Source organism: Trichosurus vulpecula, chromosome 4 (assembly GCF_011100635.1).
Source record: "Trichosurus vulpecula isolate mTriVul1 chromosome 4, mTriVul1.pri, whole genome shotgun sequence".
NCBI lineage: Eukaryota > Metazoa > Chordata > Mammalia > Diprotodontia > Phalangeridae > Trichosurus > Trichosurus vulpecula.
The window spans coordinates 190381294-190407289 of record NC_050576.1 but is presented as its reverse complement, the minus strand read 5'-3'; the positions used below and the strand labels follow the sequence as shown (position 1 = coordinate 190407289).

Genomic DNA, 25996 nt, shown 5'->3' with positions numbered 1-25996 from the left:
GACTGTAAGCTCCTTGAAGGCAGGGAAACTCTATCTTCAATTCTCTTTGTGCCTAGCACAAAGAGAATGCTCCAAAGGTGATCATAGAATAAAATAGAATGAAGAAAACATGTGTGGGTATGTGATTAATTAAGACTATTTGTATGACTGAGTGTTTAGAGATTTTATTTTGTTGAGTGGGGGAAAGGCAAAGGAATACATACTGAGCATGTGTGAGAGACAAGAAAATGTAAAAAGGTGTGTATGTCTGTGTGTTCACACATGTGTGAGTGCATACTCTCCTGGAAATCTATCTGTGAAGGTGTGAGTTTGTGTTTTGGTGAGATGTCTACAGTTGTGTAGCTGCGGATGGCTGGGGGTGGGGGACAAAAGGATCATTGTAACTGCATCCCTGGCTCCAGCCTTCCCTCCCTTCTTCCTGCTGACATCACAGCTGCTCTAAATAGAGCTGAAAGGGGCCCTATTCCCCCAGACCCTGCCGATGCATCTGACCCCTCTGCCTTCAGGCACCTTACTGCCTCTCCTGGCTTCTCCCTCCCTTCTCTGTTTGGGGTGGGAGGGTGGGGGGGGAAATGCCCTCACCGACTTTGGATACAGGATACTTACTGGTTTTCCCAGGATTGGGACAGAGAAATCAAGTCTGAATCCAACAGCTTTCCAGAAAGAAGAGGACACGTTGGATGCATTCCCAAGTTCCTTTCCTCGGTCTTGAAGCCCTAGGCTCCCCTGGTGCTTGGGTGTGACCTCCCAGCCCTCCAAGCTTCTACCTCCCTCCTGCCCTGACCCCAGCCTTGCCGGATTCAGACTGTCTCCTGTTGGGATTTCCAAAGGCAGGGATAGGATTGGTTTTCTTCTCTCCATCCTGCCTTTTCCATGGCTCTAGACCCTCTCCAAGGGGCACCCAGACCCCTGGATTTGGTGAGACAGAGTGGTTTCTTTGAGTCCAGAGAGAGGGACTGGGGTAATCAAGCTCTGTTTTGGGGGGATGGGAGGATGGAGGGGTGAAATTTAAGCATTATGTATGTAACTCCCTCAGACTGTGAGAGGGGGAAGAATTGGTGTATATTTGTGTGTGCATATGTGTGTGTGTGCATGAGAACATCTGAATGTTTTTATAACTGTGATATGTGCCATTTATGAGTGTATGCACTCAAACAGGCACCTAAATCTGTGTGATTGTGTCAGATTGTGTGTGTGTGATGGGGTATGAGAAAATGTGTGTTCTGTGGATACTGTATGTGTCAGACTGTAACTATGCCTAGATGCTGCCAGGGTGTATGAGAAAATGTCTATTACTGTGTGAATAGAATGGTTGAATGGGAGAGGATACATGTATGACAGAGACAGACAGATAGAGACAAAGAGAGATATGGAGGAGGGGAGGAAGGGAAAGAGAGCGACACATACAAAGAAAGAGAAGAGAGAGAGATAGATGGAGGAGAGGAAGGGGGAGGGGGGGGAAGAGAGAGAGAGAGAGAGGGAGAGAGAGAGAGAGAGAGAGGGAGAGAGAGAGAGAGAGAGAGAGAGAGAGAGAGAGAGAGAGAGAGAGAGAGAGAGAGAGAGAGAGAGAGAGGGAGAGAGAGGGAGAGAGAGGGAGAGAATTAACCAATAAATATTTATCAGGCATCTATGATGTGCCCTATGAATGTGGGAATGTGTGTGCAGCTCCCTGTGGGTATGACAGAGGGGGTGTATGTCTCGCTGAGACTTTGTGCTTGCGTGATGATAAACTGTGATATTTTGGTTACTTAATCTGAAAAGTGAGGGGGTTGGGCAGATCTCTAAGATTCTTTCTACCTCCAGATCTCTGATTGCATGAGTTAGGCGCTAGAAGAAAACAGGTAAGACCAAGAGTAGGTGTAGGAAAGATGGAGAGCCTGTGCATGGGTGATTTTAATAAGATCCTTTAATGAATGAACGAATGAAAAAGCATTTATTAAGTGCTTACTATGTACCAGGCTAAGTGCTGGGAAAACAAATAATTTTTAAAAGGAACAATGCCTGTCCTCAGGTGACTATTATTCTACCAGGGAAGACAAATAGGAGAATGGTGACCAGGGAGAGTATATGGAAGGGATGTGTGTGTATGTGTGTGCATGTACATGGTGTTTCAGAGGCCAAGTATGCTGAAGGGTTTGTGATTGTTTTATGTGGAGGACTTTTGAATTTCAAATGGTTGGGGAAATAGACCACAGCACATGTGTCAGAGAGAATGAATGTGTGCACAACTGTGAGTGTACAAGTATAGGTAAGAGTGTGATTGTGAGTAGCAATGCAAGAGCATCAGAGTCTGTGTGACAGTGACAGTGTATGGAAGTGTCAGTGTGTGTGACTGTGGACTGAGAGCATGTACAATTGGGCAGATGTCAGAATGTCAGAGAGTGTGTGCAACCATGAGTGCCTAGGAAAGCCTGATTGTGAGTGACTGTGTCAGAATGCGCTGGGTTGAACAAGGTTGTCAGGATGGTGGGATTGTGTATTACTGTCAGGATGTGACTGAGATCACAGTGTGTGTAACCAGGAGGGTCAGGGGCCTTTTATGGTGACTATGTGCGAGGTGCTGTATGTAACTGTGTGTGAGCTATGGAAGAGTGTCACTGTCTGTGTGTATGAGAGGGTCTGAGTGTGTTTGCATGTTTGAGATGTAGTGTATACATTTAATTGTTCACCCAATTCACTAGTGGCCCTTCGTGAAGGCTTAGGAATATTCGGGGTGGGGGCTGGGGGGGTTGGCTCAAAGAAGGCAGTAGAGAGCCTGTACTTTGTGAGTACTTTGTGTATCTCTGCATATGTGAATAACTTATGTGTTGACCCTTCTGTGAGTTGGAATGAGAGAATTTTTGTATGCGGAAGGGATACTGAGTCTGACCTGGGCTTCATATGGCCCAGAGCAAAAAGTCAAGAGAGTAACAGAAATATATACTTGGAAGACTGTGCCTAGTTTAGAGTAGATTGCAGGGGTGTGTGTGTGTGTGTGTGTGTGTGTGTGTGTGTGTGTGTTCATGCGTGTGGTGATTGTTTTTGGTAGTGTATGCGTATAGATGACAAATAGGTGTTGGCTGGGGGTCAGATTATGAATGGGAGATGGGGATGGAGAGGGCAGGGAGTCCAAAGGAGGGCTGGCAGCCCAAATCTCTGGTCCAGCGGCTGTTCATTGGATAAGACAGAGGGTGTGGTCCTGTGTAAAAAGTTGTGAGTAATGCCGAGAGGCAGGAGGGAGAATGGATTTTGTTCAACCATTTGTCCAGTGCTTTGCCCATGAGTATGTGAATCTGTGCATGGCCACTGGTCTGTGGATTGCTATGTGAGAGAATGAGGGAATGTGGCTGCGTGGGTGGGTGTGGAATTGGCACTGTGTGTGTGTGTGTGTGTGTGTGTGTGTGTGTACGCACACATGCGTTGTCATGGAGGACCAATGTGTGTTTGTGTGGGGGGAAGGGGAGGAGGAGTTACTGATTCTAACTTGGGTTTGTCCTCATTCCAGCCCCTCTTTCCAGGCCTTCCCTGGTGCCACGCCCCTTCTGCCCTGGATTGAGACAAGGGCTCCTGTGTCTTTCTCAGTCCAGAGCCAGGGGAGGGGAGAGGAGGGAGGAGCTGTTAGGACCTTCTGGTTAAGAGGAGAAAAGGGAGCAGCTGCATTCTCAATTGCTTGGAGAGAAGCATGTTGCTCTTCAACATAATGGAAAAAGCAATGGCTCAGGCTTCGGATTTTCTGGATAGGACCTGGGTTTAAATCCTGCCTCCAACACTTCCTTTGTGACCTTGGATAGGTTACTTGATCTTCCCAGGACTCAGTTTTCTCATCTGTAAAATGGGCTCTTTGGAACAGATTGCCTCTAAGGCCTCATCCAGTGCTGACCTTCTGTGATTCTATAAATGGGCTTTGGCAGGAAAGACTGAGCTCAGAAAAGAGATCTTTCTGGCTAAAAGTGGACACAAGACACAGAAACAGGACCAAGAGAAGAGGCGACCTCTTCCCTCTCCCTTTAGGAAGATTCTTATGGTTTGGAGCAGAAGATGAGATGGTACTCAGAGGCAGAGGGGATGACTGCTTCAAACCCTTAAATTCAATGTCAAAGTTATGCAGCCATGATTTTGGGGGCTCTGCCATGATGCTGGCAGATGTCCAGGAGACTAGAAGAGAAACAAGGGAGGGGAAGGCAGGGGGACATTATGAGTGTCTTGGGAGGTCCAGGGAGAACTTCGACCCTACTTCCAGAAGACAGGAGGGTCCCGGCTCAGGGGACAGGAGAGGTGCATGGAACAGGAGACAGTGGCAGAAAATGCTGCTGAAAGCTTTGCTGGGGCCTCTCTCATCCCCTTACCATGAGGGGAAACCTAAAAGCCCGGAGATGGAATATGACTATGGCACGCCAGCCAACTGCTTCCTGTCTGGTTAACAGCAAGTTTGGAACTGGAAGCATGGATATAATGGGCCTGACCCGGGGAGCCCAGGGGAAGATGCCACTTTCCTCTGAGGTGGCTGGATATACCTGGCCCAGAAAGAATCAGGATGGGTTGAGCCAAGCTAGGGTGCTGTCATTAGGTTAAAGCCGTTGAGGTGCAACTTGGGCTAGGGCAGAGAGATCCTAGGGTCAGGAAGACCTGAGTTTGAATCCTGCTTCTTAGCTAACTGTGTGAACCCTGGGCAAGCCATTTAACCTATTTCAGCATCCTTATCTTATAGGATGGAATAAATATCTCATAGTGTTGTAGAATCAAATGAGATAGTATGGAAAATGTTCTGAAAACCATAAATACACTTTTCAAATATTGAATCATCACCATCATCATCATCATTATCATCTTCTTCTTCTTCTTCTACTCCTCCTCCTACTACTCCTATTACTACTTCTCTTCCTCCTCCTCCCTTTGAAATTTAGGGTTACCTAATCTAGGGAGTGGGCAGCTAGGCCTGAAGTCAGGAAGACTCATCTTCCTGAGTTCAAATCTGGCCTCAGACACTTACTAGTTGTGTGACCCTGGACAAATCACTTCACCCTGTTGGCCTCAGTTTCCTCATCTGTAAAATGAGCTAGAGAAGGAAATGGTAAACTACTCCAGTACCTTTGCCAAGAAAATCCCGAATGGAGTCACAAAGAGTGAGACACAACTGAAACCACTCAACAACAACAAATCTAGCGAGAATTATTTGCAGGGGGGTATTATTTCTGAGTTTGTATATTATTTTTTTACCATATAAGTAAGCCCCTGAGAGTACACTCTTGTGATCTAGAGTGGGTAGAGAAAATGGGAGAAGGCAAAGAGGGCCTCCATGCCAGGGCTGAGCACTTTGGCAGAAGGGAGACAGGAGGGAATTAGGATTTCAGTGAGGCAGGTCCCAGAACCGAGGGAGCCAAGCCAGCTCAGGAGCTAGAGGTGTCTGGGAAGGCATCTTAAGCTGGAATTCAGTGGCCAAGAAGATGGAGAAGTAGGAGGGTGATAGCTCAGGAACCAAAGAGAGGTTGTCTGGACTGGCTCTGGCAGAGGACCTGGGACCCCAGGAAGTTGCCAGAGGAGCCTAAGGCACAGAGCTGAATCCTTCATAGAGAACCATCTCCCCTGTGACATGCGGTAGATCAGGGTAGGGCCCTTGCTTCCTTGAGACACGGTGCCTAAAGATGCTTTTCCTTCTCCTCCTAGTTCCTTAATTCCCACATTTCTGAACACCAGAACTCAAAGGCCAGGGACAGATATGGATAGACTGACAATGGATTACTTTTCCAGGCTGATTCTAGACTCTAAACCATACAGTGGCGCTCTCTCTTTCTAGTGTTCCCTTCTTCCCTATCTCTGACTCCCTCCAGACAGAGGTTCTCAATCTGGGATCTATAGATCCATAGACTCACAGAGTCTGTGAACTTGGATGGGGTGGGGAATGAGATTTTATTTTTCTTTCTCACTAACCTCTAACTAAAATGAATCCTTTCCTTCAATTATGGATTTTTAAAAGACCCACACTATTCTGAGGAGTCCATAGTCCATTCACCAGACAGTCAAAGGAGTTCATGACACCAAAAAGGTTAAAAAACCCTTGAACTAGAGAATGTTGGAGAATAGCAACTCTCCAATATGGGAGAGCCAGATATGAGGAAGTCTGTTACTTGAAGATTCCAGATTCCCCCATGTCACAAACATTAGGGTCTCCAGCCATTCCAGGTACCAGAAAGGGAAATAAGAAACCAAAGAAGACAGAGGTGAGGGATTACTAAAGGGAGGTTGGAGCCCAGAGTCACCTGCACATGGGTGAATTTATTTTCTCTCTTTCTCTAATCCCTCTAGGCCCCGACCACTTCCCACACCCCGGCTCTAGCCCGTACCCCAGCATGGCCCCTTGTAAGTGATTCATCTTAATAGCAGCTGGATTCCTCAGATGGGATGTGGCCATTCCCTAGAGGCAAAGAGAAAGGAAATAGTGAGGCCAGGGGTGGGGAATGGGGAAGAACAGAGCCGCTTTCCCTTACCCCGTATCGTAGAATCATGGAGTCACCAAGTCACAAAATCACAATGTCTTAGAATTGGAAGGGAACCCGGAGGTTATCTATTCCATCCACTATATATTTGTTGGAGTCAAATAGTCTTTCAGACTCAGCTTGTTGTCATAGTGTCTAAGATTTGGAGAGTGAGATACCCCATGGGGTCCAGGGGAGGAGGTAACCCTGCTCACTGCCCAAAAAACACTAGAGCCTCTGGGGAACTTAGGAGAGGGAGTAAGATGGACTCTGTCCTGTTATCTCTTTTTTTCTGGGGTGGGGGACGAGTGGAGGAGGAAATAACATGCATCATAGTATTTATAGTAGTAAGAACCTTTACTGATCACCTTAGTCCAACGCTCTCATTTTTGTGGATCGAGAAACTGAAGCCCAGTGATTCAATGACATATCCAAGGTCACATCAGGAGTGACAAAAAGGGAAGAACAAAAGGCTGGATTTGCAGTCAGGGTGACTGAAGGAAGTTCCACTTCAAAGAACTGACTCATGAGGGTTCTGAAACCCTGGAGTGGGTGACCCTCAAATTGTGGAAGAAGTGATTTGTTTTTTCCTTTGTGGAGAGGATCAAAATTCGAATACTGGTCCCCTGTCTTCAAATCCAGCTCTTTCTAAAAATATACACTACTTGAGTGGGGGTAGGATCATAGGAAAACAGTTCTATACACAAATTCTAAGCATTGTGGATTTCCCTGCTGGCAGTTTGGGAAGTCTGTATCCGCTCCTTTGGGTAAAGATCCCCCACCTTCAGCCCCTGTACTGAGACCATTTGTAGGAGAGGTTGGTGCTACCCACAGTGTACCCATTTCCCATCCAGTTTGACTCACCTGAATAGGTCAGAGGTTCTCAGTGCTGGTCCAGAATGAGGGGCACCTGGGCAATGTCAGAACAGGGAGGTAGCCGCTCACCTGTGCGCACATTGAACATGGGCAAGGTGGAGAGAGGCCGAGGCACTGATCGGTTTGCTGCCATCTGCCTCAGTTCTTCCGTGTTACCGTGAATGGTGCTGTGGTGAACCATCTGGATGCTGTTGGGGGAATCAGGAGAAAACGGGGGAATCAGCACCTGTAAGGATCTGACATAGGGTAACATACAAGTTACATGGTGGAGGTTGCTTGTCTCCCTGCCATGCCACAAAGTTCATATTTGGTGGCAGACCAAAAGCTATATGCTCAACAAAACTGTGAGGGAAGTGGGACAGGACAAACATATAGAGTGAACCTATATGTGGAGAATACGGTAGAATACTTGGGGGGGGGCGGGGTATCATGTTAAATCACATCTACGTGTGGATCCAAAATATACCACATCTTGGTAACCTCACACCTTAGCACCCCCTCTCTAACTTCTACCAGTGCCGTAGGAGGTCAGGCGCCAGGTGACAGAGGGGCATTGGGAGAGAACAAATCTGGGCATGGTACCAGCTTGTGCGATCACCGGAGAACAAGGATTGCCAGTGCCATTTTGTCCGTGACCTTGTCTCTACCTAGATAACTAGGAATCTCTCTCAGGTTTGAAGACAGCTCTCCATGAAGGAAAAGTCACACCCTCCACAGCTGGGGCACCAGCCAGGGTTTCAGAACTCTCATGATCAGTTCTTTGAAGTCAAATCTCAAGCTCCCTGACTACAAATTCAGCCCTTTTCTCTCAACCTATTCTATTCTCAGAGATGGAGAACAGCAGGCCTTCCATCAGACATGCAGTGCCTCCGGATGTTTCTATGATCTTGGATTCTTTCATTTTCTTCTTTATATAAATAATCAAAGTATAGGAAGGATCCTACCAGATCATTTACTCTAACCTGACACCCTTATTTTACCGAAAGAGGAAACAGAGGCCCAGGGAAATGACTTGGCCAAGGTAGACCTGGGATTCAAGTCTGATTCCAACTTCAGTGCTCTTTCCACTAAGCTCTATTCTTATGATTCCTTTTCTGTCCCTGGATGCCATCTCAACCCCTTCCTTCCTCCCAAACCCCAACTTTAGTTGGGTCATTGTTCAGTCACAGTTACTGTAGTATGGAGTGAGCAGTGACCTAGGTATATCAAACAGTGTGGAGATACTGCCCCTGTCACTTATGGGGCCCAGTGCCAGCCTCAACAGGGTGTCTTAAACATCCCATGACAATTGGTGTGTCCATGGTAACCAGAAAGTGCTCTGTACTTACTCCATAGCTTGATCTCCTTCCACCTTGCCCTGCTTCCCCCCTCCCCAGCCCACTTCCCAATCTTATCCCATCTCCCAGAATTACCTGCCTCTGACTTGGCCTCTATAATAATCCAAACCTATGCTTACACTTCCCTCTCCTTTAAGTCCCCCATCTCACCCCTTCCTGCTCCACACCCCAAGAAACCTGCCTGGCTCCTCCCACCTGGATCTGTCCCCTCTAGCCCTCCAGTCCTGGTACTGACAGTTCTGTCCAAGAGTCTTCCCTTGTGTCTCAGTCTCTCTCCTCATCTCAACTTCCCTTTTACTGTACCCCCAAACCCTTAGTCACCCGTGCTCATAACCTTGGTGTCATTCTCCACTCCCCACATTCACTCCACCTTTCCAATCTTGTCCAATCTTGCCATTTCTATATTCACATCTTTCATATACACCCCCTTATATAGCAACCATCCTACTATATGCCCCATTACAGGCCCTCATCACCTCTCCCTTGGACTGTTGCAATATATCCTCCCAATTAGCCTCCCCACATCAATCTGTCCTCTACTCAGCTGTCAAGTGCTTCACCTAAAATACAGATCTGACCATGTCACCCCTGGGACCCATAAACTGCCCCCGCCCCTATTACCTCCAGGATCAAAAATAAAATTCTCTGTGTGGCGTTAAAAGTTCTTCATAACCTGACCAGTTTCCTCCACTTTTGCTGTTCAGTCGTTCCAGTTGACTCTCTGTGACCCCATTTGGGGTTTCCTTGGCAAAAATTCTGGAGTGGTTTGCCACTTCCTTCTCCAGCTCATTTTACAGATGAAGAAACTAGGCAAACAAGGTTAAGTGATTTGCCCAGGGTCACACAGTTAGTATCTGAGGCTGGATTTGAACTCAGGGAGATGAGTTGTCTAATTTCAAACCTGGTGCTTGGAATTTCGTGTGCTCCATGATCCAGCAACTCTAGCCTACATCCTGCTCCTCCTCACATACATACCCCACATCTCAACTCCATGCCTGGAACTGGCTGTTTTTTATGCTGGAATGTTCTTCCTCCTCACCTCCTGCCTATCTTCCCTGACTTTTTTTTTAAGACTGGGATCAAATCTTACCTTCTGCATTCATTTCCTGTCCTCCAGAGCTGCTAATGCCTTCCCACTGAGATTTTGTATGTACATACTTGTTTGTATGTTATCTCCCCCATTAGAATGGGAGCCCCTTGAGGGCAGGGACCATGCAAGTTTTTGTCTTTTTTTGTATCCTTAGTGCTTAACATGGTGCCTAACTAATAGTGCCTAACTAATAAATGTTTATTGAATGAGACTGCCCTGGCAGTGTGTCCTGTTTCCCCCATTTCACTGGAAGCTCCTTGAGGACAGGGACTGTCACCTTCCTCTGGGTTTTGCTCCTAGTGTCCAGCACAAGTCTCTGACCGAGGGAGGTTCAGTACAACATGGCATCTACTAGCTTCCAATTTTAACTAATTATTCTTGCCAACTAGGTCCTATGCCTAGTTGTTTCTACCCAGTGAAAAGTGCTGTCAGTCCCCTCTAAATTTAGGTGCCCTGAGATGAAGCACCATCACCTTGCCCTAGTTACAGCTCTGAAGGGAGGCTCTAGTATTCCATACAGGGGCAAACTAGGACTCCAACACGAGTAAATTCATCTCATTTAAAACTCCAAGTCACATATGGGGAGAGGATTATTCATGGTGACAAACAGGTGCAGTTCCAGGAGCCTAGAAAAATTGCATTCTATTAGATTTGAGGTTCTTTGAGGCAGGAGCTGTTTTTTCATCATGGTATTCTGGCCCCCGCCCTAGTGTTTAGCACAAGGCTTGGTATACATAGGCACTTAATGTTTGTTAAATTCAACCAACTACACAAAGCCTTAGATCTGATCAGCATGGAATCTCCTTTCCCAGAGGGTTTAGAGAACAGGATATGTTGGAATGTGAATAAGCTTTGGAAAAGAAGGTTCCGTTTGAAGCAGGGGAAGGGATAGAATGACCTCTAGAGTCTGGAATTCATCTGGAAAAGTTGGGCAAACCTCAAATTTACACTCTAGAAAAGAAAGACGGATGAGAAGGGAGGAGATGGGACTGTATAAAACTTTGGGAGGAGAATCAGGTAGGATGGGCAAAGACAAGATTAGGAATATGCCTCCTCTCCAAAACAGAGGTTAAAGAGGAAAGAGAGGATTCTGAGGCAGCAGGCTTAGGGTTTCCTGAAGTCAAGAAAACCTGAGTTCAAACCCCTCCTTCCCTCCCAGATACCTCCTGGCTGTAAGACCCTGGGCAACTTACTTATCCTGAGCCTCGGTCTCCTCATCTATGAAACAATGGGACTATATTGCCACTTAATCACAGAGGGCTTGTGAGAATCAGATGAGATCGTCTTTGCAAAGCAAACCTTAAAGTGTTATGTATCAGTGCTAGCGACTGTAACAGAAAGTTCTGTGGAAATAATCCGAGCGCTTGTTTTCTATGACTTGAGCCAGAGGCCCTCTTTACCTTTCCCAGCTTCTTCACATATGCCTCATCACTCCACATGACCATGTCCACACAAATGTTATGATGTGTGTATTCTGTCATGCACACATGGAAAGCTGGGGTCCAAAATGTATTTAAGCCACACATGCCTAAAGCATAAGATGCTAACATGCAGAAATACAAGCACAGGCTATCTAATGACATGCGTGTGCCTGCATCTACCAACATGTACTTGCTACATGTCAACCCCCATTGGGCCACGGGGACTCATCAAACATGTCCTCCAAAGCACACACATAGACACACACCTGCCAACATTCCATTACCCATAGGTGCCCTCTATCATGCATTGCCAGACATATACAAGCCCCTCAGGCAGGAGCACTTTGGCTTTCCCGATGTTCAATCCTTGCCCCTACCTCACCCAGGTCCCTTCTGCTCTCTGTGCCTCCCATGGTAGAGAACAATGGCCCAACTGTGACCCCCTCGACAGGGTTCTGATGTTGTCATAATGCCTACCTTGGGTCACCGTAGAGATTGTCTTGTGCCCCTCTCCCCGATCCCACCAGTTTGCAGGGCCAAGCAAGGGGCACACAACCTCAGTCCGTCCTCCCACCAGGGGAAGCCACTAGTGAAAGCTGAAAGGGAAGGGGCTCCAGGAGTCAGAGACCAGCCTCACCCAGTCAGCCTACCGACAGCCCCCAACTACCCAGGATTGGCCCTTCTGAGAGTCTTTCCCTTCCACCAACCTGGAAGTCCTAACACCTAATTCTCCTCACCCAGCCCAGGCTGGGGAGGAAGAAGTAGAGGGGAACTCTACACCTCAGCCCCGCTCTCCATCTATAGCCCCAGTCTCTGCCAATTCCCCAGGGGGACAGGTGCCTGAGGGCACAGGGGCATCAGGGGAGAACAAAGCTGACAGCCCAAGCAATCGCCGGAGACCGAGTCTATCTGAGGTGATCCTATGGGCAGTTGCAGGTTCCAAGACACGCCGAGGAGTCTCGCTGGCTACCCTGAAGAAGGCTGTTAGCAACACAGGCTTCAACATGGTCCGTAATGCCCAGCGCTTCAAGAGGGTGCTAAAGGGGCTGGTGGCCAAGGGAGTGCTGAAGCAGGTGACAGGCACTGGGGTCTCAGGCTCCTTCCGAATGGGCAAGAAGGAGCTGAAGTGCAAGAAGGCAGGACGGCGCCAGAGGCAGAAGCGCCAGAAGAGGCAGCTGCCCCAGGAGGAGCAGCAGAAGGCCAAGGGGCGCCAAAAAAAGGGAACCCACAAGCAAGTCCGCCGCTCCCGGAAATAGTGAAGGAGGCCAGGCCAGTGGGATGAGGATACTCAGGCCAGCCGCAGGCACGGCATGAATAAAGGGAACTGTTATTTCACATTAGCCTCAGTAGGGTTCTTTGGGAGTCTATTGGTCTTATGAGGGAGGGACCAGATGGTTTGCTGGGCATGGTGGGAGCCTCGGCTTGGTAAGGGAACAAGGAAAACATAGGCAAGGGAGTGGGGAATGATGAAAGGACTCCTAAGCTCTAAACCAAGGCTCTATTGGGAGGCAGGGCCTGGCAGGGGAAGAGGGAGGTTGGTTGGTGGGGGAGCTGTCCTCACTTTCATTCCTGAACAGGAGATGTAGCATATAGATAGAGCATATAGCATAATATGCTACTATGGACCAGACAGGATGGAGCCAGATAGACATTCTCTGTCACTAGGCTCCCCCCACCCCACCACACCTAAGGCACCAACCTCAGCAGCGAAGAGAACTTAACCTCTGTCATTTAGAGCTTGAACAAAATGTTTTTCACACCCTTAGCATGAACAACCCTCTCATACGGTTCCCATTTTCCCAAGCGAAGGAAGCCTCTCCCCTAAACCCCTCTTCTATCATACTCACTCAGAGGTAGCAAGGTTTCTCTTCAACCTGTAGGAAAGAGAGTTAGAGACAGCATCAATTTATGAACGCCAGCTCCCCTTCTCAGCCTTGGCTTCCAGCCAGAGCCAACTGTGGTTAGCAGCACACACTCTAGGCTTGACTTTTCCAAAGTGGGCAAAAGGAACTTGGGGTACTCATTTGCATACTACCACTGAATCCTCAAAGTTAGCAAGGGACAATGTTAGAGCAAGGCTGCATTTCTTAAAAAGAGACAATACTGAGAATCAATGTGGAACATAGGATGATGGGGGGAACCATCACTTTTTACAAGTCCTATTTAGGGTTCAGTTACCTATGAAACCTAAAAGGCCCAGAGGAAGATGTCAGTAAAGTAAAGAGTAAAGATGTCAATGGTCAGCAAAGACCAGGTCTTCCCCATAGAACTAGGAGAGATACACAGCTAATTCTATCCCCTATCCTGCGGACCCATGTAAAAACCTCTGTTCAGGCTGCTGCTACCCCTGGCTCCTAACACAGCCCAGGCTAGCTCTAGCTGAAATCACAGGATCATAGATCATAGGATCACAGGATCACAGGATCACAGGATCATAGGATCATAGGATAATTTATCATAGTATCACAGAGTCATGCGATCATAGGATTATAGGATCATAGCTCATAGGATCCATGGAATCATAGAATCAGGATAATAGATCATAGTATCATAGAATCATGGGATTATAGATCATAGGATCATAGAATTGTAGGATCATAGCTCACGGGATTCATAGGATCATAGAATCATAGGATTATAGCTGGAAGGCATCCTAGAGCTCCTCTAGTCCTACTCACATTTAACAAAGCAACAGTTTGGGGCCCTGAGACACAATCACTCAAACACAAGAAATGGAGCCAATGGATTCCCTGACTCCAGAGCCAATGAGAGGAATGGAAAGAGGGAGAAGAAGATAGACGGGGTCAGCCACGCTTTGCCCCCCCAACTCACACGCCCTCCCTTCGGCAGCACATGATGTAAGCCAGGATCAGGGTAAGAAGCAGGGCGACCAGCAGGGGTACCAGGAGGGTGATAAGGGCGTCAGTCAGAAAGTATCGGTCAGGTGCCTCCGTTGGGGGGCAGAAGTATGGGTCATGCTCCAGAATGCCATCGCCCCAGGTGGGCACTGGCCTGGGTAGTGCAGGTACCGACTTGTCCACCTGGATTAGGAAAAAAAAAAAACCACTGAAGTGAATGAGACCCGGGAATAGCTGAGGGATGAGTCAGGGACCAAGGGAGGGGAGGAAATGTTGCTCTCTCATCCTCACATAGCTGAAGACTTCTGCAGCCTGAACCCTGACAAAGACTTCCCTGGGCCCTCTGAGGGCAATGGAGAATGTCCATTAACCATAGATGGAGTCACATTTGGGAACTGACCGCCCAACACCTGCCTTCCCTAATTCCCCTTGCCTTCAGTCCAACGGGAAAAGCCCTGGATTTGGAGTCAGAGGCCTAGGATTCAAATCCCAGATTGGCTACTTTCTATCTGTGTGACCTTAGACAAGTCATTTAACATTTCTGGATCTCAGTTTCCTCCACTATAGAATGAGGAGGTGGATAGATAACCTCTAAAGTTTATACATTTGATGATGCTTCAGGGCTCGTAGCCCATCTGTCCGCTAGGCAGCTGAGGCCCCCTCGTGTAGAAAGGGAGAACCGCAGGATATGTGTTTGTTTTATAATAACACTTCAGTACTCTCACATTAAGGTCACTCTAAGACTGTAAATTACAGATAAATAGCTGATCCGCATTGGCAGGGGAAGTGGCTCGTAGGTCCAGACCAAAATGATAATAATCAATCAACTGACCGATTATTATCTCTTTCCTCTGCTTAGTGTGTTCTAGTTAACAAAGTGCTTTCATGCACACTCTTAGATCCTTCCCCGGATCTTGTGAGGCTGGCAGGGCAGGGCTGAATGTCCCCATCTTATAGATAAGGAAACTGAGACTCATTGGGGTTAAATGACTAAGGTCATGATCATTCTCTTTTGTATTTAAGTAGCACAGCTGTGTTAAGTAGTAGAACTTAAATTTCCTGACTCCTAACTCTGTGTGTGTGTGTGATGGGGGAGGCGACAGGGTGTCCACATTTCTCCCCAGGGACATCACATTCCTCACCAGGGACACATTGCACCAGTCGACTCTGAAATGGGGTACGAAGCTGTCATAGCAGGACAGAAGTGGCGGCTGGCCTTGGGTGCAGCGGTCACGGCTGGCAGGGGACCCTACCACCTTCAAGCAGGTGGAGAAGGGTCTGGCGGAACCCACTTGGATGTAAACCCTGGGCCAGAGGAGATCACACCTGAGCTGCAAGAACCGCTCTGGCCACCAGGAGGTGCTGTAGGCTTGAGGAGGGCAGGGCGACTCAGCATGGGGTGATGAGGGAGAGGAAAAGACCATGAGGGTATGCATAATATGAGACATACATTTTTGGTCACAGTCAATTCAGGAATTTGTTTTTCTTGACTAATGTTTGTTACAGGAATGTCTTTTCTTTTCTTTTCTTTTTTTAGGGGGAGGGAGGGAGGAGATGGGAGGAAGAGAAAACAAATGCTTATTAATGAATTAAATTTTTCTTTTTCTGAGGATGTAAAACATACATAGAAACAAAATGCTCCAGTGGAAAAAACATAAAATAAAAGACCACAAGACTGATGGAAGTCCATGGGGGATGTGTGTGGAAAAGGCTGGAGAGCAGAGACAACCCAGTGGGTTAGGAGGATTAGGAGCTCATTCCTCCCTCCCTTTCTTTCATTCAAAGAAATGGGGCCTGGGATAGGAAGACTATTAGAGGAAGTTTCCTTGGATTTGACTGATGGACAGTTTGGAAGTGCAAAAGGCAATATGGTGTCGTGGATGAAACGCTGGATCTGGGTTTGGGAAGACCTAAATTCTGTTTCGGGCTCGGACATTTACCAGTTGTGTGTGGTTCCTTAAAATCCCTCCAGACATCATGAGATGAACGGCCACACTGAAAGCTTAGATCCTTGGCATTTTTAAACATTGAAAAGACCAGGGAACTGGGAAGTGCCATGGGGATCCATCACCAAGCCTACCCTTCCTTTCGGCCTTCAATGGGAAGAGGGACACGACCCCCACGGTCCAGAGCAGAGGTGATGTTGAGTAACTGTAGCTCCCCAGGCACCCAGAGTCCACCCAAGGCAGTCAAAAAGCGTTGACCAATGGATGAAGGCAGCACCTCTTCCACATCATGGCTTTGTACCAGGAATTCAGCCTCATATGGAAGTGAGGGGCCTGTGGAAGGACAAGGGAAGTGCCTTGGGCAGGATCCATGTAACCCCCCCCAACCTCCTATCCTTTCTGACATTCCCAACCCCAACTTCCCAGGCTCCAATATCCCAATCCTCTCTTCTCTCATTTTCCTCTCTTCAAACTTCAAATCCTAATCCCATAGCCTAGTGCCATCTTGAAGTCCCTTTAAAGCTCCACCTCTTCATTACAGAATCCCCCCATGGTACCCCAAATTCCCAAACATCTTCAGTACTTTGTGTTCCTCTTCAGTTCCTTCCCTAATACCAGCTCCCAACTTCCCAAACCCTGAATCCACTCCTTGACTCTCATATTAATAATAATAATAACAAATCTCACATTTTCTTCAATTCCCCATTTCTGGTCCTTACCAGAGCCTCTCAGTTCCACCCCACCCCACCACACACACACACACACACACACACACACACACACACACTCTAACTCTTCTTTCTTTCCTAGGGGAGATGCCAGAAGATCTGGCCAGTGTTACCTTCAGGCTCCCCTACCAGCAGCACCAGCCTCTTTCGGGTTGTCTCAAAGCTCTCTCTGTTGTAGGCTATGACCTGTGGGAGGAGATGGGGTGAAGTGAGTGGATGGGGGGGTGCCAAGTCTAAGGGCAAGGAGGAGTAGAACCAGAGGCTTTGCCAAGGGGAGGAGAGTAATGAAAGGAGAGGAGGAGGGGGTAGGGGTGGGTGACATCTGTGCAGCTGGATATTGACTAATTGCCATGCAAATTATATGTAAATAACATGCAAATAAAGCTCCAAGATGCCTTCCACCTCTGGGGAGCCATTGAATGTCAGAGCTGGAAGATACTCTTCTGATCATCTGAGCCCAACCCTTTCATTTTTCAGAGGTGGAAGGGTGAAGGGGGCAGGCAGACATAAGGGTTCAGAAACCCAGGGTCACCATGGGGCTCTTTCTGATACCTCAATGACTTGTTGACCTCGGTCTTCAAGTGTAGGGGTCCCATAGAGGAAACCAGGCTGACTGGGGCTGCGCTGGGTGTAGCGGAGCCATCGAGGCAAATCTGGATGCCCCAGTAGGTGGGCATGGAAGGTGACAAGAGTATTGGGTCTGGGATCTGGGAAGAAGAGGGGAAGTAGGCCCAAGGGCACTTCAACACCTAGTTCTCCCACCTCCTTGGGGAAGAGGCAAACAACAGCCTCCCGCCCTCCATGGGCATCAAGAGGTACCCATGTAGTCAGCTCTCAGGAGAGGTGAGTACCCCTTTCCTCAGCCCTTCTCTCCTGATTGATCATAGAGGCCCCATATGCCTTCTGACATCTCTGGGGGGGGGGCTAAGGGGGTGGTCCTCCTCACCAATATCATCAGGCAGGTCCAGAAAACTAGCAGGCTCCAATGTATGAATGAAGACTCTGCCAATGAGAGGGTACAGCATCTGCTGGGCCACAATACCTCCAAACCTAGACAGGAGTCCTGTGGGGACACCAGTGCATACAGGTCCAAATCCCAGAGGCTCAACCTCCCTTCAACATAGTTTTACCAACCTCTAGGAGTAGAATCCTACCTGGAGGTCAGCTTGAAGTGGGGAAGAGGCAGATTAGCCAGAGAGTTGATAGGGAAGAGGAGCTATTCTTTCTCCTTCCCCTCTCCCTGGACTGCCCCAATATCTACTCTCTACCCAAGATGCCCTAAGTTGGGTCCCTCCCATCTTCCAGCAGAGCTGGGAGACATTGCTATTTTGAAATCACAGAGTGGCACCTGCCTCGGAGGTGATATGAGATTGTGGTGAATTTGAGGAACAGAGCATACTGGGGGTAGGTGCTAGAACAGCTCTTCCACTGACCCTCAATTTCTGGGGGGAAAGAAGGAGTCTGAATAGTGTAAAAATTGTCAGTCATGACATGGTTGATTAGCAATAATCAGTTACTCTTTGTTACAATTTCATTTTAAGGGGGAAATTTCCCCACCCCCTTCCCATAATCCTACTTGAAGCCGTAGGTATGGCAGTTTTCACTATTACCTGTGCCCACATGCTCCTATCCAATAATGTCTTTGCTAGGGATAATGTTTGATAAGAGTGGGTATTGGAGTTGTGGCTAGGGAAGGGCCGAACTGGTAAGAGGAAAGCCAGTGAAGTGGGCAAGATGTGGGTACAAAACTGGCCACAGAGTAGAGAAAAGTGGTATTGTACTCTAATGGCTTGGAGGATAGATAGAGGAAAGAGGGGGGGGAAGGGGCAGGACTGTCCAGAGAAAGAATGTTATCTTCACCTACAGCCCCTCAGAGGCAGCAGATGGGAGTTATGTTGGGGGGCTTGGATGCTGGGTTCTCCTGGGGAGAGGGATTCCTAGGGCATGTTAAAAAATAGCCTTGAGCTCCCTGAGTGTCTCTTGATACAGGTCCCCTCCCCCCTCTGCCAAATTTAGCCAGGGCTGGGCTACAGGCTCTGAAGCAAGCTGGGCAGCTATGAGCACCATCCCAGCCCATTAAAGGGAATGGGATAGAAGTTTGGGACAAAGTTTGGGAGCTTATACCCCCTTTTCCCTAGGTCTCCTCAATCCAATCCTAACCCCACCCCACCCTACAACCACTAAGTAAGTCTAGTCCTTCTAGCCTGACCTCATAGCTCACAGCCAATCCCCTAAGCGTCAACCCTGACAGCCCATACATAGTCTTCTAGCCTGATCCCTCAGCCCACCTTTTGAAGCCCCAACCCCATCCTGCTCACACCTCACCAACTCCCCACTCCTTGTCCTGATTCTTTAACCCATCCCTTCCCCAAGCCCCAGCTCTCCTGGGGCAGGCTGATCCCCACTTGCCTATGAGAAGGTAAGTCCAGACCAGCACCAGAGCTGCCGCCATCTCTGCCCCAACCTCAGCTAGGGCCCCTCTGACTGACACAGACAGGCGGGTGCTGGAGGGGGGAGGGCGGAGGAGAGGGTATTCAGACAGGGTAGCTGGGTCCTAGTTGCAGTCCCAAAGATTCTGATCTACACTGTATTCCACCCCCACCTTAAGACAGTGACAGATTAGGGGCGGGGGGAGAAGAAGAGAAAAGGATACACTATGGCACAGGGGTGTAATATGCCCTTTAGTGGATGTAGAGGTATAGATTCATCAATTTCTCTTCATAAGTCTGCCCAAACCAAGCACCCATGGGCAAAGCCCTATGCTGGGTGCTGGGAGAGAAGTATGTCTTCTCTGGCCAGGATGGGGTAAGTGGCAGCCTGCCTAATGGCAGCTTGCCTGGAGGCAGGGGAATGGATGAGGTCACCTCTTACTTCCTGTGTCTATTGGCTGACTCTCCCTTGAGAGAGGACACCAGCTGCGTTCTTTATTTTATTGTTTAATTTGTGTCTTTTTCTTTAAGAAACACTTTATTGATGCTTTAAAAAAAATCACCGTCACTTTACTCTGATTCCCCCCACCTGGATAAAACCCTTCCTTGTAACAAAGTATAATTGAGCAATACAAGTCAACACATTGGCCACATCTGACCATGTATGCCTCACTCCATACCTACAGTCCACACCCTCTGAAAAGAGACAAGAGGGGTGCTTCACCCTCAGTCTTCTGAAATCATGATTGTTCTCTGTAGTGATCAGAGTTCTGAAGCCTTTCATTGTTGTTTTCCCTTATAGTACTGTGGTCACCATTGTGGTCAGTGTTCTAGGTCTGCTTACCTCATAGTGCATAAGTTCATACAAAACTCTCCAAGTTATTCCATATTCTTCATATTCGTAGGTTTTTAAAATATAATCATTTCATCACATCCATATGCCGCAATTTGTTCAATCATTCCTGGATCAATGGGTACTCTTCCTTCCAGTTCTTTGTTATTAAAAGTGCTAAAATAAATGTTTTTGTCTACATGGGGCCTTTCTACTACCCCTTCTCTCTCTCTCTCTCTCTCTCTCTCTCTCTTTCATCGTATCTATTGTAAACTTCACAATCATCAACAAACACAAACATTTCAAACACAAAGAAGAAAGAGAAGGTCAAGACACAGAATCTACATAGAATGATACCTCCTCAGCCTGCTATTTGACTCATTACCATATTTATTTTCATCATCCTGAATTCTGAGGTAAACCTTATGTTTAGTATGTTTAGATATTCCCTTATTAATTTCTAAAATTTCAAAATCTTTCTCATTAACTAAAAACTTAGTTCTGAGATCTTAGACCATGTTTTTAAATGATTACTCATCTAATAAACTGAAGAAACCTCTTTTTCTCTGTGAGTAGTTGCTCATCTCTTTTTATCAAAACCCCTAATCTTCTTGGCTTAAATATATATCAACTTTAGTGGCTACATGATTTATTAGCAATGTAACTGACAATGACACAAAGACATAAACACTCATTTTAATGATTATTTGCAATGTTTAGCTGTAAGAAAGATCATAGCCAGACTCATCTTTTACCATTACTATTACTTTTGATCTCTCCTCACATCTAGAACACAGTCCCACCATTCAACTCACATGATTTCAGCTGTCTCTCAAATCTTCTTGTTTCTTCACAAGATAAGATATAAAACAGTTCTGCCAGGAAAGAAATTTTCTTCTTCTCATTTTTTTCTGAGTCTCTTTCAAATTTTCACTATCAATAGTCTCTCTCAAATAACTCAGTCTCTCTAGAGATGACAGTTAAAACTCAATCTCTACAAATACCAGTGAAAATTTAATCTCTTTACAAATAGCAGTTAACACTCTTTGCTTCCTCATAGATCAAAGTTAAAACACGCCCTCACCACTGAGTACTCAAGAAGTGGCAGTTAAACTGTCATTGTTCAAGATTCCAAGGCTTCTTAAAAATATGATTAATTACAACTCTATAGGAAAACATATTTAAATAGATGTTACAAGTACTATGTAAGAAACTGTGGACTTTTGTTTCCTATAGGTTAAGAAAAAAGGAAGAAAGAAAGAAAAAGAAAGGAAGGGAAAGAGAAAAAAGAAGAGAGGGAGGGAAGGAGGAAGGAAAAAGAGACATCCAAGATTCAACTTTCATCTCGGGCTGGCATCAAGTTAACTCCTATGAAGGTGAAGGCCAGGGTACCTTTCTTCCTAGAGCACCTCTCTTAAAGGGGGTGTCAAGAGTGAGAATGGAGGAGGTGTTCCCATACAGGAATAAAGAAAAAAGGGTTCTAGGAAAGAAAAAGATACTAATGTGCTCCTGTAGGGAGGGCACAATGGTGTCCAGACCAGAGGGGACATGATGCCATTAAGAAAACTGACAAGCTCTGCCCCTCACAGTGGACTGCATGTGGTTTCCCCCTCCTTTTCCTGCTGCCTCCGCTGTTATTTTTAGAGTAACTCCTTCACATGCTTAGTGCTCTTAAGGTGGCAATGTCAGCACCCCAATGCCATTCAAATCTCGTGGAGGCAAGTCACCTTCCCTGACAGACCTGCTGCCACCACTTCCCCATCCATCCCTTCTATCACTTCAAAGAGAAAGAATGTGTTCTTAGAGCAGGGAGGCTCTCATGCCCTCCAGGAAGTTGATGCCCAGGCCTAATACCCTTTAAGGCCCTCACCCTCTACTCCAGAGTACATGTGGACATATGCAAGATTATTTCCTCCTTCACTGCCCACTATACCAAGGCTGGTTGGTAATTACCATTAATGTTCCCACGTTAGACAAGCCCTAAAGGAGCATGTGGCTTTCGATGGTTTGAGAAATTCTTGACCTGTTCAGGCCTCAGTTTTACCTTACGTTAGAGGAGGGACCCTTCTGCACAGCAGTTGAGAAAGAAGGTGGCAGGAGAGGCCTGTGAGGGTAGAGGAGGAGGATAAGTTTAGGCTAGCTCCTAGAAGCTATCTCTTTCTTATCTCTATGTCCTTCCCTCCCCCCACCACCACCCCATTCTGTCTTGGTATGTTCTTATCTCTGACTCTCTTGCCTGTGGGTCTCTATCTTTCTAGACCCTTTGCCTATATCTCTGTCTTTGTCTCTGTCTCTACAAGAGTTTTTCCACCTCGGTGCCTCTCTGTACCTGCATCCCAAGCCTGCTCCTCTCTGTCTCTCCCCTTGTTTTTCTGCCCCTTGCGTCTCTGTCTCTTTTGTGTGTCTTTGTATCAGTTTCCCCACTCTGTTTCTCCATTACTCTGTATCCATCTCTCCATCTCTGGGTCTGCTCTATTTTGGGTTCCCTAAGTCTGTCTTTTTAGCTATCTCCTCAACTGTATCTTTACATCCCTTTGTATCTATCTCCCAGGCTCTCTCTTCCCCTTACGCACTTAAATGGACCGGCTGAGCTTGTGGTGGTGCCTATCTGCCACCAGAGGGACCCCGTACCTGTCCTCACTCAGGATCTACGCCTGCGCTGGAAGGGGTCAGGCAACCAGTGTCCTAGAGAATGTTATCTGTGAGCCTGAACACAGAGGCATGGGAATGGATGCAATGACCTCTCTAGGCCTTTCAACTGGATTCAGTGTCTTTTCATTTACTTTCATTTACTTTCCTGCTCCCACCCTGCCTCTGATTTTTTTTTAGGGACATCCCCTCCACTCCACCCCACCCCCCTCCCCAAAGAAAAAGAAAACTATTTTGGGAAACCAGGGTCAGGCAGAGTGCTACCAGCTCCCTTAAGGAACCAGGGAAGCTGAATGTTTCCTGACCCCCAGTTCAGCTTCTGGGCCCTGAATGTCCCTAGATAATTCTGGGTCTAGACCAGAGAATTTAATCAAATTATGTATTTATTAAGCACCTACTATGTGCATAGCACCATGCTAGGTGTTGAGCAGGGGACAAAATTGTGTGAAATATGGTTGCTAACTTCTGCTCTAGTCATGAGGCAAGGCACATAACATAAAAAGATAACCATAATGATAAGGCAGGGTGTTCCAGGGGATGGCGAGCCGGTCTTGGTACCAGGAAGATCTGAATTCAAGTCTTGTCTCTGATACATTCTGACTAGCTAGGAAATGGATACACTTACCGTCTTGGTTGCTAATTTGTAGCAGAGAAGGTGTCCATTTCCATTGGTAGAGGGAATTTCTTATACCAGTGAAATCATATATCTAGTCCCTATCCCTATGCTAATGACAACTGATACTTAACTGGCATATCAAAGTTTAAGAATTTAGCCTTCACTTGAACTTCACCACAACTGGGGTGGGGGTGGGGTGAGATAGGTGTTATTAGCATTATTATCCCCGTTTTACAGAGGAGGAAACTGAAGTTGAGAAAGGTTAAGCATCTGCCCTTGGTCATAGGCAGGACTTGGACCTAGATCTTTCCCAGCACCAGAGGTAGCAGAGTTCCCACTATATCACGCTGCCTCTCCTTCCGTGGAAATACAACCTAAGTGCCAAAATCGTCCTTCTGTCAATATGTACCGGACAGCCACAGAAAAGTGACCTTTCTCTATGGGCTGGAGTGACGATATTAATAATGACTGCCCTGGTTGTATCGTGATTTAGATTTAGAGGCTGGCTTCTTAAGCCAGGGAGGATAGGGTTTGAGCCCCGTCTGGGGGTGTGAACCATTCTTTTGTAGGAGTGAAAGTATCCTCTTTTTAGAGGCAATATGGCATTAGACTCAGAATCAGAGGTGTTAGTTTCAACATTTAATAGTTCTGTGGCCTTGGAAAAGTCACTTCACTTCTCCAAAACTCACTCTTTTCATTTGTAAAATGGAGATTTATAATGTAACCTGTGGCTCAGCACTTTAAGCTCTGGTGTTGCAACTACCGCCCACCTCCTCTTCCTTTCATGTAAGAATGAATGAAGTATAATCTATGGACAACCCCTACTTTCCCCCTGCCCCCATCCTCCCCACTCCACCCAATCATTTGCTTTGGTTCATTTTGCCCTTGCCCTTGCCTCTGGAAATCTTGAAATACAACTAGACTATAGCTTCTACAGCAGACCCTTGACAAGCATTCAGGGTAAAATTAGTATAATGGGGGCAGGCCAGCCCTTGAATGCTTGCTTGGAGTCCAGAAACCCTGTTATCCTTATACCTAGTGGAAACCCAGACACAAGCATCATTCTGAGATTTCCCAGAGGCAATTCTGAAAGGAGTCAAAGAGTGACTAATGTAGCAGAGATGCCTAAGATTGGATCCAGTCGGTATAAGCCCAGAGCTTGGGGCACTAGGCCACAGATCACAATAATACTTACCCTGCCTACCTTTCAGAATTGCTGCCAAGAAAGTAATTTATAATCTCTACTTCCATATTTCCAATAATTCCACGGAACTCTATCAGATAGGTAAGTGTAAGTCATCGCTAAAGGCTTCTTGGAGAAGGTTAGTTTTGAGTTGGACTTTGAAGTAGGGAGGAAGGTAGAATTTCTCTTCACTACTCCTTGCAGTTAGTTATACAGGGTGTCCCTACAGTCTGGACACATAGGCAAAAATGCACATTTTCAAGAAATGAAATATTAACAGACCTTAGCCCCCTTGACTTGTTTTTCAGGGGTATGCTAAAGGAGAAGGTGTACTCAATGAAAATCACAGATGCGACACACTTGATTGAATGCATAAAGAGTGAATGTGCTAAAATTGACAGCAATGTGGAGTTATCACATCGAGTTCATGTGAATCTTGCATAGCACATCAACCTTCACATCACAAATGATGGAAATCATATCGAAGATGTTATTTGTTAATATTCCAATTAAATAAAATGTTGTTGAAAATTTTATTCATTTCATTTCTTGAAAATATGCATTTTTGCCTGTGTCCAGACTTTAGGAACGCCCAGTAGGGCTCAAGACTAAACAAACACTCACATCACAACAACCTTTCAAGGTTTATAGAGGAGAAAACTGAGGCAGGTTAAATGCTTTACTCATTCATGCAACTAGTAGGTGTCAAAGACAGGACTAGAACCCAGGCCTTCTGACTCCCAAGTCTAGGAGCTTTACACTACATCACAATGATGTATGATATACGAATATATGATATATGAAAATATGTATTAACAGTTTGGGAGGGAATGAAAAAAAGAGTGTGAGTTCTTAGAAAATGCCGACTCAAGGAAGGATGGCTACATTTTATTTTTTTCCACAACCTCCCTCCGTATCTCTGGGGCTCCCACGCCTGACGATCGCTGCCTGAGCCTTGCAAAATACATCTTTACAGTCCCTCCAAGCCCAGCTAAATATAGACTTTCTTTTTAAGCAATAAGGAAGGGAAGATTTGAAGAAATCGCTTCTCTTCATTGATCCCCCCCTCAAAATAAAGAAGTCCCACTAATAAACATACTCCTTCCCTTCCCTCCTTGGACAGATAGATGATTTGTGCTTGTCTCGTATGTGAATATACTTCTACAGATCTGCATATATTATAAATATGTCAGATATTGAGATGAGGGGAACAGAATGAGGAGGAGATGGTTATGATGCCAGGAATGGGAGTAGGAGAGAGAACAGGGATTACAATGGGGGAAGGGGTTAGGGGCCAGGTCATTATAGAGATTCCTCTGCCTCCAGGCTAAATGGAAGCCCAAGACTTAGGTATGGAGGAAGTGGAGGATTCTGTGTTCTGATACTAAGAATGACTGAACAGTGAAGCTCGCTCGATGGGGACCAGATCCATTTCCCTTGGGTTCTGTCCCCTCTCAGGAAGCTGTGAGGATTGAAAAGAATTCCAGGTCCTGAATGGGGTGGGGGTGGTGGGGATGGCAGCAGCTCTGGGAGAAGCTGACCAATCCCCATTAAGTGGGACCACTCATGGGACGGACCA

The 25996-nt window shown here is 46.7% G+C and overlaps 1 protein-coding gene across 1 annotated transcript; it reads right to left on the bottom strand.

The window, feature by feature from the left end:
- Positions 1-6199: 6199 nt before the first annotated feature.
- SGCA (sarcoglycan alpha) lies at positions 6200-19193 on the bottom strand. Its single transcript, XM_036756566.1, has 10 exons — positions 19118-19193; positions 17655-17771; positions 17261-17415; positions 16822-16894; positions 16115-16313; positions 15177-15339; positions 14009-14217; positions 13024-13050; positions 7317-7516; positions 6200-6391 (listed from the first exon to the last, which is right to left on the bottom strand). Exons 1-9 carry the CDS (start codon positions 19158-19160, stop codon positions 7336-7338), a joined length of 1167 nt encoding a protein of 388 aa, XP_036612461.1. The 5' UTR covers positions 19161-19193; the 3' UTR covers positions 6200-6391; positions 7317-7335.
- Positions 19194-25996: the final 6803 nt, after the last annotated feature.